General features: G+C 40.8%; 1 protein-coding gene across 2 annotated transcripts in view; it reads left to right on the forward strand.

The window, feature by feature from the left end:
* Positions 1–1,116: 1,116 nt before the first annotated feature.
* ezrb (ezrin b) overlaps positions 1,117–14,288 on the forward strand; it is a 127,270-nt gene continuing 114,098 nt past the window's right edge. The window contains exons 1-2 of one of the 2 annotated variants that reach the window (XM_043696173.2): positions 1,117–1,175; positions 1,875–1,957. In XM_043696173.2, coding sequence (XP_043552108.2) covers positions 1,946–1,957 — 12 coding nt within the window. In that variant the 5' untranslated portion in view covers positions 1,117–1,175; positions 1,875–1,945. Of the gene's footprint in view, positions 1,176–1,338; positions 1,512–1,874; positions 1,958–14,288 lie in introns of those variants that run through there. The other variant, XM_043696175.2, reaches the window with a different exon arrangement.

Genomic DNA, 14,288 nt, shown 5'->3' on the forward strand with positions numbered 1-14,288 from the left:
AAATTGATTATTAATTACTAATATGCAACCCTAAATTACCCTCCCTTTACATCCAAATGTGAACACATTCATTCACAGACAATTTTAAATAAATATTATTGTTGAATGACATAGGCATTCTATGGATCAAGAGTCCAAACCAAAAAGTGGTGGAATGAAGTGGCTTTACTCAGTTCTCTTGATTTTGGTAATGATATCATGTTATTGTCAACTATTTTGAACCTCAATTTGGTAGCTGGTCAGTCAGACCTAGGTCTTTTGGTTCTTGTTTTCAGATTCTTTTAACACTGGTTTTCCTCCATTCACTTCTTCACTCCATCTTCTGTCCATTAGCTGTTTTGACAAGCATTGTGATCTCAAAATTACATACAATGTGGCACAACGAATCAGACAAATGCCAGAAGCCCCTTCCATCGTGAGCCATTGTGTCTTATGATCACATATGGCAGCCTGAAATAAAAACAGAAAGTGCTGCAAATAAAGGAATTCTATTGTTATTTGAGATTTCTAGCAACTGGAGTATTCTATTTTTGTGTTTTGTGATACTCTGTTTCCCTTTATACGTATACTGCCTACGTTTGTGTTTGTTATTCTGCAGTTACACAAGGTCAGTGGCCATCACTCTGTCTACCCTTTAGACACACTGTACTTTGATACTTAGCTCAAATAAAACACAATCAGACAAACGTAAATTCAAGTCCCATTCCAGACTTTTGAGTTCATAATGCCCACATTCCAGTAAAGAGGTGAGGGAACACTTTGCTCTCACAGAGATCTTTTTCTGATAAGACATTAAATAAATGAGCCATTTGAACGGAACAAGAAAGATTCCACCGTTTTCGTTAAGAGAAAATGAATTATCCCAATGCCCTGATCAACTTCTGTCCTTTAATCAAACATAACAAAAGCAGATAACCTGGTCATTTGTATTGATTTTGTGAGAGCTATTTTTCCAAAAATTCCAACAATCTAAAGGTGCTACCTAAATGAAAGTCGGTTCTCCCTAATGCTGTAGTATTGGAAGCGGGTGGAAGGCAGCGCCACTGAGAAAAGGAGCGGCACCATTACAGGGGAGTGGCAGTAAGAGTAAAGCAGGTAGAGAGCGAGACAGGATCAGGTAAGACGGAACAGCCAGCCATATTGGAAAGAGCCAAGCGTAGGTGACTTGTATGCAGGTGAGGAGCTGAATTATGGGGGAAAAGTTAGAATGCCAGGGAGGTAGTAAGGAGCGGCAAGAGTGGGATTTTCAATTGCGCTGTGATTGATGCACGTCCGGCCCAATCTCTGCCGAGACTGTGATACTTCTTTCACCGAGTTTTCGGTGGAGGAAATGCGACGGGCATGGGTGGAACACCAGGCGTAACAGTTTAGAAAAGTTTTTCTTCTTCTTGAATCGAATTCATCTACAATAAAACTAATTGAGATAGCAAATTTAAAATAAGTTCTGAAAAGTATTTAAAATTTGGATCCAAACTATACTGTCAGAATTGTAAATAAGTTAACAATTTGAGGTAAATGTCAGCGTACACACGGAATCCACCTGAATTAAGTGTTCATACCTTAAACCGTTCAAGGCCTGATTTAACCTCCTAAATATCGGGGGAATGTCAATTTAATTAACCCCGGACGACCCGGGACCGAGCCCAGGATTATTTATCTTCTCACAGTCCTCTACCTCACCACCTGCCTCCCTGGAGGCATTTTGCGAGTGGGCGGTACCTGCTGTTAGTGGATTTACTGGCTGTACCCTGTTCGCCAGCCGAAAGTTTCTGGTGGTGAATCACTGCAAGCTGCAGCCTTTACCAGGCCGGAGGATCTCTCCGGGCCAAGCACTACCGACCGAGCTCCTCACCTTACTTTCTATTTTGTGGCAGGTGATTGAGTGGACCTCAAATCCTAGGCTCTTGGATTTCTTCAAACAGAAAAAAGCTTTAGAAGACCGAAAATGCCGAAACCGGTAAGTGGTTAAAAGTCTGTAGTTTTCTATTTTGGAAAGCCAGGCGTGTTTAAAACTCCTTTTTTTTTAACTAACTTAAGATGGTGTCTTGCGAAATAAGTCGCAGAAATCACTGCATTGCATTACATATAATCTAACGCTTACACCCTCCCCTAGATTTTCTTTTCCCTATTATGTAATTCTGACTGGGAAAGCAGTTTTCAAAAAGTAATCTTGCTTTAACTGAAGCATTACAGGTTGCTCTGGTTAATAACTTATGTTGAATAGTTGCTGTTAGTTAAGCCTGGCAATAAGCTGTTCCTTTAACAGTATCTTGTTTTTCCTTTTTTGGACTTTACCACCCTACAGTAAGTTTTTTTTTAAGTAATTCCCCTTCCAAGTTTCAGAGGTGGCTTAAATATGATGAACAAAGCCTACATTTGTACTAGAGTAAAGTGCTTCAAAAGTTTTGAGTTGGTTACTGTGGAAACACTAGAGGGTATTATTTAATTGATCCAAAAAATGGATTACTCCTGCCTTCAAGAAGAATGTAGTAGGCATGAGCTTTGGGTGTGTTTTTTTTACTCTTCTACTTTCAATGTTTTCCTTAAATGTGGATGGCTTATTTAACTCTTCTTGGATACATGAAAGTTCATAATGCTTTCTGATTTAACAAATTAGGTCATACATTTTGTTCAATAATTAATTGTGGTTATTCTCATAATTTATAAATTTTAACATTTGAATCTTCATGTGAGTTTTTTGGTTTTAATTTAAATGTTTCTCCAGTTTGAGCCATACCTTGCACTCCAATAGTTTTGCCAATTCTGGATTGTACCTCTTTTAATGTATAAAATACATTGTACTAGATTAGTTAAATGTAACTTGAAAGAAGACATGTTCACCTTTAATACTAAGGATACAGATTTCAAACACTATGTAACAAAGCTTTTTTTTTACACTGGCAATGGCTAGGAGCTTGTTGCCTACAAGAGTAGTTGGAACAAAGACACATGTTTTTCAAAAGGAAATTGGGCAGTAGAAGACAGTCAATTTTCAGGGCTGTGGGATAGAGCAGGGGAATTCTGGTGTACAGCCAGCATGGACGCAATAGCCACATTCTGTGCTGAAATGATTCAAAATCTGGGAAGATTTTGAAACTGAAAGAGGGGAGAAAATAACTTGGCATGTAACCTTTTTTTTTATTTTCATGACCAAGATCTTTGGCTAGTTATTTAAACAGTTTAGAATTTTCAAAGGTAATGATTAACATTTCAGAACAGAAATGTGGAGACATTTCTTCAGCCAGAGAATGGTGGGTGTGTGGAGTTCATTGCCGCAGAGTGCAATGGAGGCCGGGACGCTAAGTGTCTTCAAGGCAGAGATTGATAAATTCTTGATGTCACAAGGAATTAAGGGCTATGGGCAGAATGCGGATAAGTGGAGTTGAAATGCTCATCAGCCATGATTGAATGGCGGAGTGGACTCGATGGACTGAATGGCCTTACTTCCACTCCTATGTCTTATGGTCTTATGTCAAGAACTCCTGCATTTTGTGCATGTAACTGACCAATATTAAATGGATTAAGGTTGAATATGCCAGGAACTGAATTGAAACTAATGTAGAGGAAGTATATTGTCACCACTACTAAACTGGAGATTGAGCTGAACAAAGGTAATCAGGATTTAAGATGATTCCAGGCAGCTTTTAACAAAACATTTTTTTCTCATTAAGATTTCAAAAGACTGAAGTTTTTTTTTTAAAGCATTTTTAAATAAATAGTTGATGTAATGGTGAATCTATGAAGCAATTTAGTAAGTCAGTTAGGTATTATGTTCAGTTTTTGATTCCATATTTCAGGATGGATTTGAGGCAATAATGAGGTTAACAGCAGACTTATTAAAGACCCATTCCCCTATGTCAGGATGTTTTAATGGGGTAGCGGTGTGCAAAAAGAACTTGTAACACTGGAGTGTTTTTCATTAGATCAAACAATTTGTAAAATCCTCAGCATTCTGTAATTATGAAGGGATGACAAAATAGAAGCAATTGGTTTTTGGCAGTTAGTATAAACTTAAGATTCTGAACAGCACAGGGGGAGGTCTTTGCAGAGAGGGTGGTGGGATGCACTGCTGGTATTGCTTGACGTAGGAAATGACAATACAGAATAGGTAGCTGAAGGATGGGTGGGTGCATGCAATTAGGGTTACTCATTGCATGTCAGCATGAGTTAACTGGTCTAAGTAGCCAGTTTTGTCACCTGTTCCAGAAAGTTAAATATACTTGCTGGTTGTTTTTGTGATGTATTGTGCGCTTGAGTTTTCATTTCTTTAGGGACAATTACTGGAATGTGGTATCAGCAATTATGGAGGGTTGATTGGTACACAGGCTGTTTTTCTCCTCCAGGATCAAAATAACTTACGACATAACAATTTTTTAAAATCTTCAATTAATATAACTTTTTTTTGTAAGCCAATATTTAAAACTTTTAACATGTTATTAAATGCATTGAAATGTCCCAAGATGTTTCACATGAGTATTCGGGTGGCACAGTGGTTAGCACTGCTGCCTCAGCGCCAGAGACTTGGGTTCAATTCCCACCTCAGGCGACTGACTGACTGTGTGGAGTTTGCATGTTCTCCCCGTGTCTGCACGGGTTTTCTCCGGTGCTCCGGTTTCCTCCCACAGTCCAAAGATGTGCAGGTCAGGTGAATTGGCCATGCTAAATTGCCCGTAGTGTTAGGTAAGGGGTAAATGTAGTGGTATGGATGGGTTGAGCTTCGGCAGGGTGGTGTGGACTTGTTGGGCCGAAGGGCCTGTTTCCACACTGTAAGCAATCTAATCTAATGTGTCACCTAGCTACAAATAGCTTTAGTTGCTGAAAGCTGAGTCAAAGGGATGCTTTGATATGTGTTAAAGGAGAAAAGCAAAGCCAAAAGAGGTGAAGGAAGAGGATTCCAATGCAGGGAGCTTAAGTAACTGAAAGTGTGGTCATTAGTTAGTGACCAACTCTGTAGAGTTCACATGTTCTTCCTAAACATTGCCCTGTAGTATCCAAGGACGTGCAGCTGGAGTGGGTTGACTATGGTTTTAAATCCCCATGTGCAGTTAGGGGGATGGGATAGAATGGGGTGCTTTTTAAAGCGTCAGCGCAGGTTTGATAATCTAAATCTTTTTTAAGATGTCATCCATGGCTCAATGGTATCACTGTTCAATACTCAAACCCAGGTTATCAAACTTGACTGTAAAGACTTGATGTAGGTCCACACTAAGGTTAAGGATATGCTGTTTTGAGATTGTTAAATTGAACATTAAAAGGTTCTGTGCATAGTGGTGAAATTGTTCACAGTGACATCATTGTCATTTATCAATGTCTCAAACATTTGAATATTTTATTTCATTGATGTTTGTGGGATCTTGTGTAGAAATGGGCTGCAGTGTTTTATCATGTTATGACAGTAGCTATGCTTGGGTTTGCTCAAGTATTTTTGGATGTCAGTGTTGCCAAGTGCTATACAAGAAAAATTGTGATGACTTGAAAATAATTTCTTGATTTTTAAGTGTCTTGGATCACTCATGAACTAGAGTAGCCAAATGGGTTTGGTTTTATATTTTCTGATCAACTTGTCTTGAGACTTGAACCCATCTCTCCTGGCTTAGAGATGGGAAGAGAAAGTGGGGACTGTAGATGCTGGAGATCAGAGTCAAAACATGTGCTGGAAAAGCATGGCTGGTCAGGCACATCCAAGGAGCAGGAGAGTTGATGTTTTGAGCAAAAGCCCTTCAGGAATGAGGTGGTGGCCCAAGGGAGTGGAGGTAAATGAGGGGTGGGGCTGGGAAAGGTAGCTGGGAATGCAATAGGTAGATGGAGGTGGGGGGGGGGGGGTGATGTACAGTTTGAAGGTGGTGCTAGGATAAGAGGAGGGGGAAATGAAGAAACTGATGAAATCAACATGGATCCCATGTAGTTGGAGGGTCCCAAGGTGGAAGGTGGTGGTCTTTAGGCATTGGGTGGCTAGAGTTTGGTGGTGGAGGAGGCCCATGGGAGCACTATCATTGCACCACAACAGTCCTAACTTGGTTCGGTTTAACATAACTGAGGGGGAGATCCAAGGTGGCAACGTTCTAGGAGGATCATGTTGCAGAGCTCCGCACCACAACACAAGTGGGACGAATTTCTAACCCGCCTAACCTGGGCCATCGTGATATCCTGGGACTCGAGAAAGGTCGTGGAGTCCCAGGAAACTGAAAAATTGACTTACCTGCATTTTTGCCACCCAGAGATGCTGGAGGAGGAGCGTCTGAGGCTGGGCCTGCATGCCAGCCTGCAGAATCCTCTGACTCCATTACCTACTAGGCCCTGGTGAATGAACTCGCAAAATCTCACGAGATGCTGGGTAAGCAGATAGAGGATAAGCTGGCCCCGATCTCTATCATGCTGCAGAAGCATGAACAGCAGCTGGGAGGCCTGGAAAAGAGGATGGATGAGGTTCAACACAATCACAGTGGTGGAAGCTGATGCTAATTCCTCCAAGGATCGGATTCAAGCTCTGGAAACGCAGGTCCATAATTTGTGACCAAGTGGATGATCTTGAACAGGGGCAGGAGGAAAAAAAATTGGATCGTCTGTCTACCTGAGTGTAAGGACGGTGAGCGGCCGGTGAAATTTATTGAGGACTGGTTGCCGAAATTCCTTAACTTTGAGGCTTGAAGATGGGCTGACCGGGTCACTGTGCGCAGATCAGGTCTGGATCAATGTCCTCGTCCTCTCCTGGTATGGCTTCATCACTACAAAGGCACACACAATTGTGGAAGCTTCCAGAATCCAGGGGAAGGATCGATGGGCCCTAATTTACGAGGGCTCTAAGATAACATTCTTCCAGGACTTCTCAGCAGTGGTGACCCAGAAAAGAGAATCCTATCTTTGAAGAGAAGACTGAGGGAGCTAGGGATTCAATACTCTGAGGTATCTGGCAGTGCTCAGATCCCCTTAAATGGAGCTGTACATCTCTTTGACATGTCGGAGAAAGCAAGAAACTTTGTGGAAACTAACCTAATCTGAATAATTTAGTATGTACAAATAAGTGTTTTGTGTATATCTTTTTTAAAAAACAGGAAGTCCAGTTGGAGCTTGCTTTTCCTATTTCTTTCTATTGATTGTTTAAACCAAATTACCAATGTTTGGCGACAGTTGAGATGTGTACTTTCAATTTCTAAGTTATACCAAAGGACGGGTGGGATATTTACCCTTTTTTTTTCTTTAAAAACAATTTTCTTTATTCATATTGCTATTCCATGGTGTATTTTTCTGCTTGTTTGCAGTGTGTGGCTCTAACTAGAAGGAGGGAAAATGGTTGGGATGACTAGATGCCTACTTATGGGCAGTTTGGGATGGGTAGTTGTCCCTTTGGGCAGGGGTGAGTTCCCCTTTTCAGTGCTATTGGTGCTTTATTTTGGGTTGTTTTTTTTTCTTTTTATTAGGCTTGTTTAAGTGTAGTTTTTTTCCTGTTTTGGATCATGTGACACTAAGGTTCAGTGATTTGTGGTTAGAGTTCCTCCTCTCTGGAATTTTTAAATGTTACTGCAGAAGATTTGTGGCTAATGACTTGACTTTATTTAAAATAGTGTACCTGGAATATCAAAGGAGGTCACTCACCAATTAAGAGGAAGAAGGTACTCTTGATTCTTAAAAAGGAGAAGGTGGATATTGCTTTGTTACAGGAGACTCCCTTGGATGATAGGGAGCATTTGAAATTACAGAATGGCTTTGATCGGGTTTACTTTTCATCCTTTAATGCCAGAAGTAGGGGAGTGGCTTTATTGGTGAGGAGGAATCTCCAGTTCTAATTTAGAGTGTGTTAAAGACATACGGAGGTTTGTAATTCTTAAAGCCTTGATAAATGGGGAAGAATATGGTGTTTCAAATGTTTTATTGCCCTCGAGCTCATCACCTCAAATTTTTGGTAGATGCATTTTCTAAACTGATCAGTCTCATCCTGGCATATCATATTTTATAGCAGGAGATTTTAACTGTCTTGTGGATCTCACAGTTGCTCAAAGGCCCCTCGATACTCCATCTACTGGATCTGTGTGTGGAGTTAGGGTTTGTGAACGTCTGGCGGTGTCTTCACCTTACAGGCAGGGAATTTACATTTTTCTCTTTCCAACTCGCACAGATATCAGACCAGGATTATGGTTTTTTTTCCCCCTCTGTGGCAACCCTAGATTTGGTGGCATCTTGTGTGATTGGTAATACTACCATCTGATCATGCTCCAGTGTAAGATTAAGGACGTTACAGTGAAGGACTGGTGAATGGATCCCTTTTATCCTCCAGGGAAAGAAGCTTCTGGAGTATTTCTCTAGGGAATTCCTAGACATTAACTCAGGCTCAATTAGTACCCCATCCGTCCTTTGGGAAACTGCCAAAGCCTATGCCAGAGGGTTAGTTATTTCCTACGCCACCAGTAGGAAGTGGCAGAAGGGTAAGCAGCAACATCTCTTCTAAGCATGGTTGAAGGCAGCCAAGAAGGCTTAGTTCGACAGGCCCTCCATGGTCCAATGGAGGATTACAGCGCTGCTGTCTGCATTGAATTCCATGCTCTCTGCTTTGCAAAAGCAACCTTCTTTGTTGTCTCAGAGAGCATGGTGACAGGCCAGGCAAATACTTTGCAAATCTCGCTTGGAAAAGGAGTGCCCCACAGGCCATTATGGTGATCAGGGAAGGGTCTGGGAACCTAACATGTGCCTCCAAAAAGATTTAATGTGGCATTCCAGAGATTTTACTCTAAGTTATACCAATCTGAGGGTTGAGGAGGGGTGGGCCAAAATGGAATCTTTAAAGATCTGGAGCTCCCTGGCGTGACCCCCCCCCCCCCCCCCCCCCCAGAGTCCTTTTCCAATGTCATCTCCTCCGAGCAAGAGGTGCAGGAAATTGTGAAACCGCTTCAGAGTAGAAAGGCGCCCGGTCCTGATAGACTTCCCAGTGAGTTCTGTAAGGAATTTATAAACATGCCATCAGGCCTGATGCTCAACATGTTTAATTACTCATAGCCATGATTGTCTCCCGCCATCTGAAAGGCTAATATTTCGCCCTTTTTTTTTGAAAAAGGGTCCTAGAGGACTGTGCTTCGTACAGGCCCATTTCACTTTTAAATGTGGAGTTTAACATCCTAAGACACTCTCATTTAAGGCTAGAGACTGTGTTACCCTCTATTGTTAAAGAGGACCAGATGGGCTTCATAAAGGGCCACGTCCTCCAATAATGTTAGGCTGCTTAATGTAATTCAAGCATGTCAATACAGGGATTGGTGATTTCTTGCGATGCAGAGAAGGCTTTTGACTGAGTTGAATGATCATACCTTTTCTACACTCTCTAGAGGTGGTTTGGTTTGAGTGAAGTCTTTATAGGATGGGTGAAAGTTCTCGACAGTCCCTCTCGCTGCAGTCATCACTAGTGGGGTATGATCAAGCAATTTTAAGGACAGCTGGCAGGGCTGTCCCCATCGCCACTGCTGGTGATTGAACCATTGGCAGAGGCCATTCATAGGGATACTAATGTATCAGCTCCAGAATTGGGGTCAAAATTACATAAGATTTTATATCCGAATGATGTCCTAATATTTTTCTAATCCAGCAGTTTCAGTGCCTCGCCAAATACAATGCATCTGTGTGTTTGGTGCCTTTTTGGGGTACAAGATTAATCTTTCAAAATCAGAGGCTATACCTATGGGTGGTCTTATGAAGGTGCTAGGTCTTGAGAGTGAATATAGATTTCCCATTTAAGTGGTCACAGGGGTGTTTTGTGCATTTGGGCATATTCATTACTCTAATTCTGGATCAGCTGTTCAAAGCCAATTTTATTCAATTATTTGACTAAAAATCAAACAAGACCTTCAAAGATGGGAGGCCTTCTAGTCCTGTGGTTGGGTCGGATAGCGCTTAATAAGATGAATATTCTCCCCTGAGTTTTCAATAAGCAAACATTTCAGGAGGCTGGCTGGTTAGGCTCCTTTTTTTTATTTGGCATCGTAAACAGCCCCTCATTTAAATTTAACTGAACTGCAACTATCTTAGATTGGGGGAGTGGACCTTAGCAAACTTAGTTGGAAGTTTTTTTTTAATCCTACATGAGTGAGCCTTTGGGGGCCCTCTTTCAGTATGGTTAGATAGCGAAATCTCCCAGGCAAGGTGCCCCCTTACTAACTTGCTGTTTCTGGACTAAATGAGGACAGTTGGGGAATATTGCCATAACCCAATAGTTATCGATACGGTTTAAAGCATGGAGGGCAATTCAGCAGAAGGAAGGCAATATTGGCAAAACATCTTTTACACCTATAATGGGTATGCCACTTTTCACCCCGGGGATGATAGATTCTGGATTCAAACGTTGGGCATCTTGCATGGGTGATTTGAGTGAGAGACAATGATGCCCTTCAATCAGTTAGCATGGAAATACAAGCTATCCAACAGGGATCTCTTTTTTTTCAAGTTGGGGGACTTTATTTTAAAAAAATCCACACTTTTGATCTCTACAAATCCAACATAGGGTGCTCGGTGCTAAGAGTACACTTTCTGTTGGCACTTTATAATCAGTTGAGGGGTTTGACTGAGCAGGGTGTGGAAGAGAGCTAGGCATTGAAGTCTCCTCCGGCATGGGAAGGTATTTGGGGAAAATGCAAGGAAGCTATCCATTTGCAATAGGATCCATGCTTTGCATTGAAGATTTCCCCATAGGGTCCACTTGGCTCCAGACTGTTTTGTGTCAAAATTTTAAGCCACAGGTATCTTCATGTCCCAAGTGCAAGGTCAGTATGGGCGCTCTCGCTCTTCTTCCCTCCTTGGCCTGCCCAGTTTATCCTCACTTTTTTTTTGAGCAAGGAAGGAAGATCGTTTTGGGTATCTGAAAAATCCCCCAGGCCTTTTGGGTTGGTGGAAGATTGTTATGGATTTTCTCAAGTATGGTACACCCCACACTGAGAATTTTTACAAGACATTGCAGCCCTTTTCAGAATATCTGGACACCGATTTATCTGTCACACTAATAAGGACTTTTATATAGCCGTAATAATTGTTTTATTTTGAAACCAGTATTCAGGGAGGAGGAACTATGAATGTTTTGTTTGGCTGAATTGAATTTTTGTATTTATTTATTAAGTTGGGTTTTTATTATTTTTCTGTATATTTATTTATACACGAGGGTCGGTTGTTTTTACTTGTGTTCTTTGTACTGTTTTGAATTGTTTTGTTTTCTATTTGTAATGTTAAATTTTATTTTTTTCAATAAAATATATTTTTTTTAAAAAATAACTGCTGAAGGGTAACAACTGCTTTTCTCAGTTTAAATTTCCAACTGAAAGACTGACCTTCTAACAATGCAGTGCAAGCCTTATCAGTCTGGATTATTAATTAAGACCACAGCAATGGGGATTGGCTAACCCTAATCTAATTGCTATCAAATCAACTAAAATGACATCCAGTTGTTTAATTCATCTAACTTAAATGTGTGGCACCACTCTAATTTTTAATTTTAATTTCCTTTTTCAATACATGTATAGTTTTAAATACTATCTTTTTTTAAGATCCTTTTTAATTACAATTGAAAATATGTTCCTTTTCAATGGCGTTGGTTTCAAAAGTTCAAAAGGAGTGCTTTATTTCTCTAACATACAATGGGTGATTCTAATGTGAGTCATATATTGAGCAAGTTCCAGCAAATTAATCAGACTTTTAAAGAAGTCTCCCTGTTTATTTTTCCAGATATGGAAAGTAATGAATGCTGCGGTGTATTAAAGAACACAGTAAAGTTTTTTACTCTGGGCTTTGAACACCTGAAAATGTTCCTGAATAGCTTGGATTTGGTAGTTGCTTCAAACTTCTCCCACTGCCCCTATACAGTAGATTTGAATAGAGTTGAGGATCCTTTTTATGCAAATATTCAAAAATCAAACTGTATTGGAGCTCAGTTAAACTTTTTTAAAAAACCTTTTCAGTGCTGCTACTATTGGTGAATTCTTAATTACCTTTTTAAATGTCATTAATTGTACCAGCCTCCCTTCCTCTGGCAGCTCATTCCATACATTCACCACCCTTTGCTTGAAAACGTTGCCCCTTAGGTCTCTTTTGTATGTTTCCCCTCACCCTAAACCTATGCCCACTAGTTCTGGACTCCCTATTCACCCTATCCATGCCCCTTTATGATTTTGTAAACCTCTAAGGTCACCCCTCTGCCTCTGCTCCCAAGGAAAACGGCAAAAGTTAAACACTACTTTTTTTGCGGTTTGTTGTGTTTTTTAAGATGTTTTTGTACTGTTTGTAACAAAATACATGTGATAATACAACTGGGCCTGGTAGAAACCTCTGCTCCAAAAACAGTGCAGTAAACCTCTCACCAGGACATGGCACCTGCAGCCATGTACGTTTGCTGCCCTCTTCACTGGTTTTTAAAAAAACTCTAGTGACGAGAGCCAAACAGAGCCCTGAACTGATTTTTGCCTCATGAATATCCATCTTGTCATGGTGAACTGGATAGCTGTACTGAGAACAGCACATATTGCATAGATTTACTGGCAGTGATTAATAACCAGTGCATGACTGTTAGAGAACAGGTGAATAGCCACAAGAAGCAGGAGAGGTGATTATCCCTTTATTCTAATGGGCTTGCTGTTAACATAGGTTATCTTGTTTAGTGACTTTCTTTAACTATCTTCTACAAGGTGATTTTCGATAGCATGAGGTTGCAGAGGATCACAACTGTCACTTTAGAGCTGAACGACCTGGGTCCCTTGAAGTATATAGGGACAGTAGGAAAGAACTTAAACAAGAAATTAGGGAAAAAAGGGGTCATGAAAAGTTAGCAAATAAGGTTAAGGAGAATCCCAAGGTTTTTATATACCCTTTAAAAAAGCAAGCAGGTAGCTAGTGAAAGGTTGGCCAGCACTAGGACAAAAGAGTGAAGCCAGAAGTAGTAGGTGAGGTCCTAAACAAGTACTCTGGTATTCACTAAAGAGAAGGAATTAGCGGAGAATGATCTGAAGGAAGGGAGACTCTTTAGGAATTTTAAAGAGTTGCTGTCAAAAAAAAACAAGATGCTATGTGCCCTAAGATAGAAGTCCGTGTCCTGATGGGATCTATTCCAGAATATTGATTGAGGCAAGAGAACAAATTGGAGCATTAACAGAACTTTTGTATCATCTTTGGCCACAAGTGAGGTCCCAGGGACTGGACAACCATGTCCCATTGTTTAAGTACAGTAGAAGGGATAATTCTGAAAATTACAGGTCTGTGAACCTCACGTCTGTAGAAGAGAAATTATTGGAAAAAAATTCTCAGGGACAAGATCTCTCCCCATTTTTAGAAGCAAATGTACTTAGCATGCTTTTGTTTCGGAGGTTGTGCCTCTTAACTGGATTGAGTATTTTTTTTGAGGTGATGAAGATTTGAAGGAAAAGCAGTTGATTTGTCTACATGAAGTTCAATAAAGCCTTTTGACTAGTGTTGTGGTAGACTAGTACAAAAGGTGAGGTCGCCCGGTATCTGGTGATCTGGCAAGATGGATACAGATCTGACTCTGTCTTAGACAGGGTAGTGGTGGAAGGATGCTTTTTGGACTAGAAGTTTGTGACTGGTGTTTCTTGGGGATCAATGCTGGGACCTCTGCTGTCCATGGTCTACATAAATGATTTGGAAGAAAACATGGCTGGTCTAATGAGTGTGTTTGCCCATACAGAAGTGGGTGGCGTTGTGGACAATGAGGATTGTCAGAATACAGCAGGATATTGATCAGTTGGTTTGGGGGGGGTGTGGGCACAGGCAGAAAACCTGGCATATGGAGTTTAATCTGGACAAATAGGTGATGCATTTTGGAAAGTAGAGTACAGTAAATGGCAGAACCCTTCTGCATATTGATACGCAGTGATTTGGGTGTGTAGGTCCACAATTACTGAAGGTGGCAGCACTGATAAGGTGTTTTTTTTATAAATAAGGCCTATAGCACGCTTGCCTTCATTTTGGAGGGACATTCAGTATAAGAATAGGCAAGTTATGTTGCAGCTTTGTAGAAGTTAACTTTGGCCATACTTGGACTACTGTGTGCAATTCTGATTGTCACACTAACAAAAGGATGTGGATGTTTTGGAGAGGGGACAGAAAAGGTTTACTAGGATGTTGCCTGTAATAAGGGATTGTAACTATTGGAAAAAAGGTTTGATAGATGTTTGGTTTGTTTGTCTGTCACTAGAATGCAGGGGATTGAGGGGTAACCTGAAGTTTATAAGATTGTGTGAATGGAGTGGAATGTTGGCTTCCCCCCTGTGTGGAGCGCTCCATTTAATAAGTGGGGAGGGGGAAGGTAG

This window comes from Chiloscyllium plagiosum, unplaced genomic scaffold (genome assembly GCF_037043375.1).
Source record: "Chiloscyllium plagiosum isolate Xiang-an unplaced genomic scaffold, Cpla_swu_hap1 HiC_scaffold_10, whole genome shotgun sequence".
NCBI classification, from domain to species: domain Eukaryota; kingdom Metazoa; phylum Chordata; class Chondrichthyes; order Orectolobiformes; family Hemiscylliidae; genus Chiloscyllium; species Chiloscyllium plagiosum.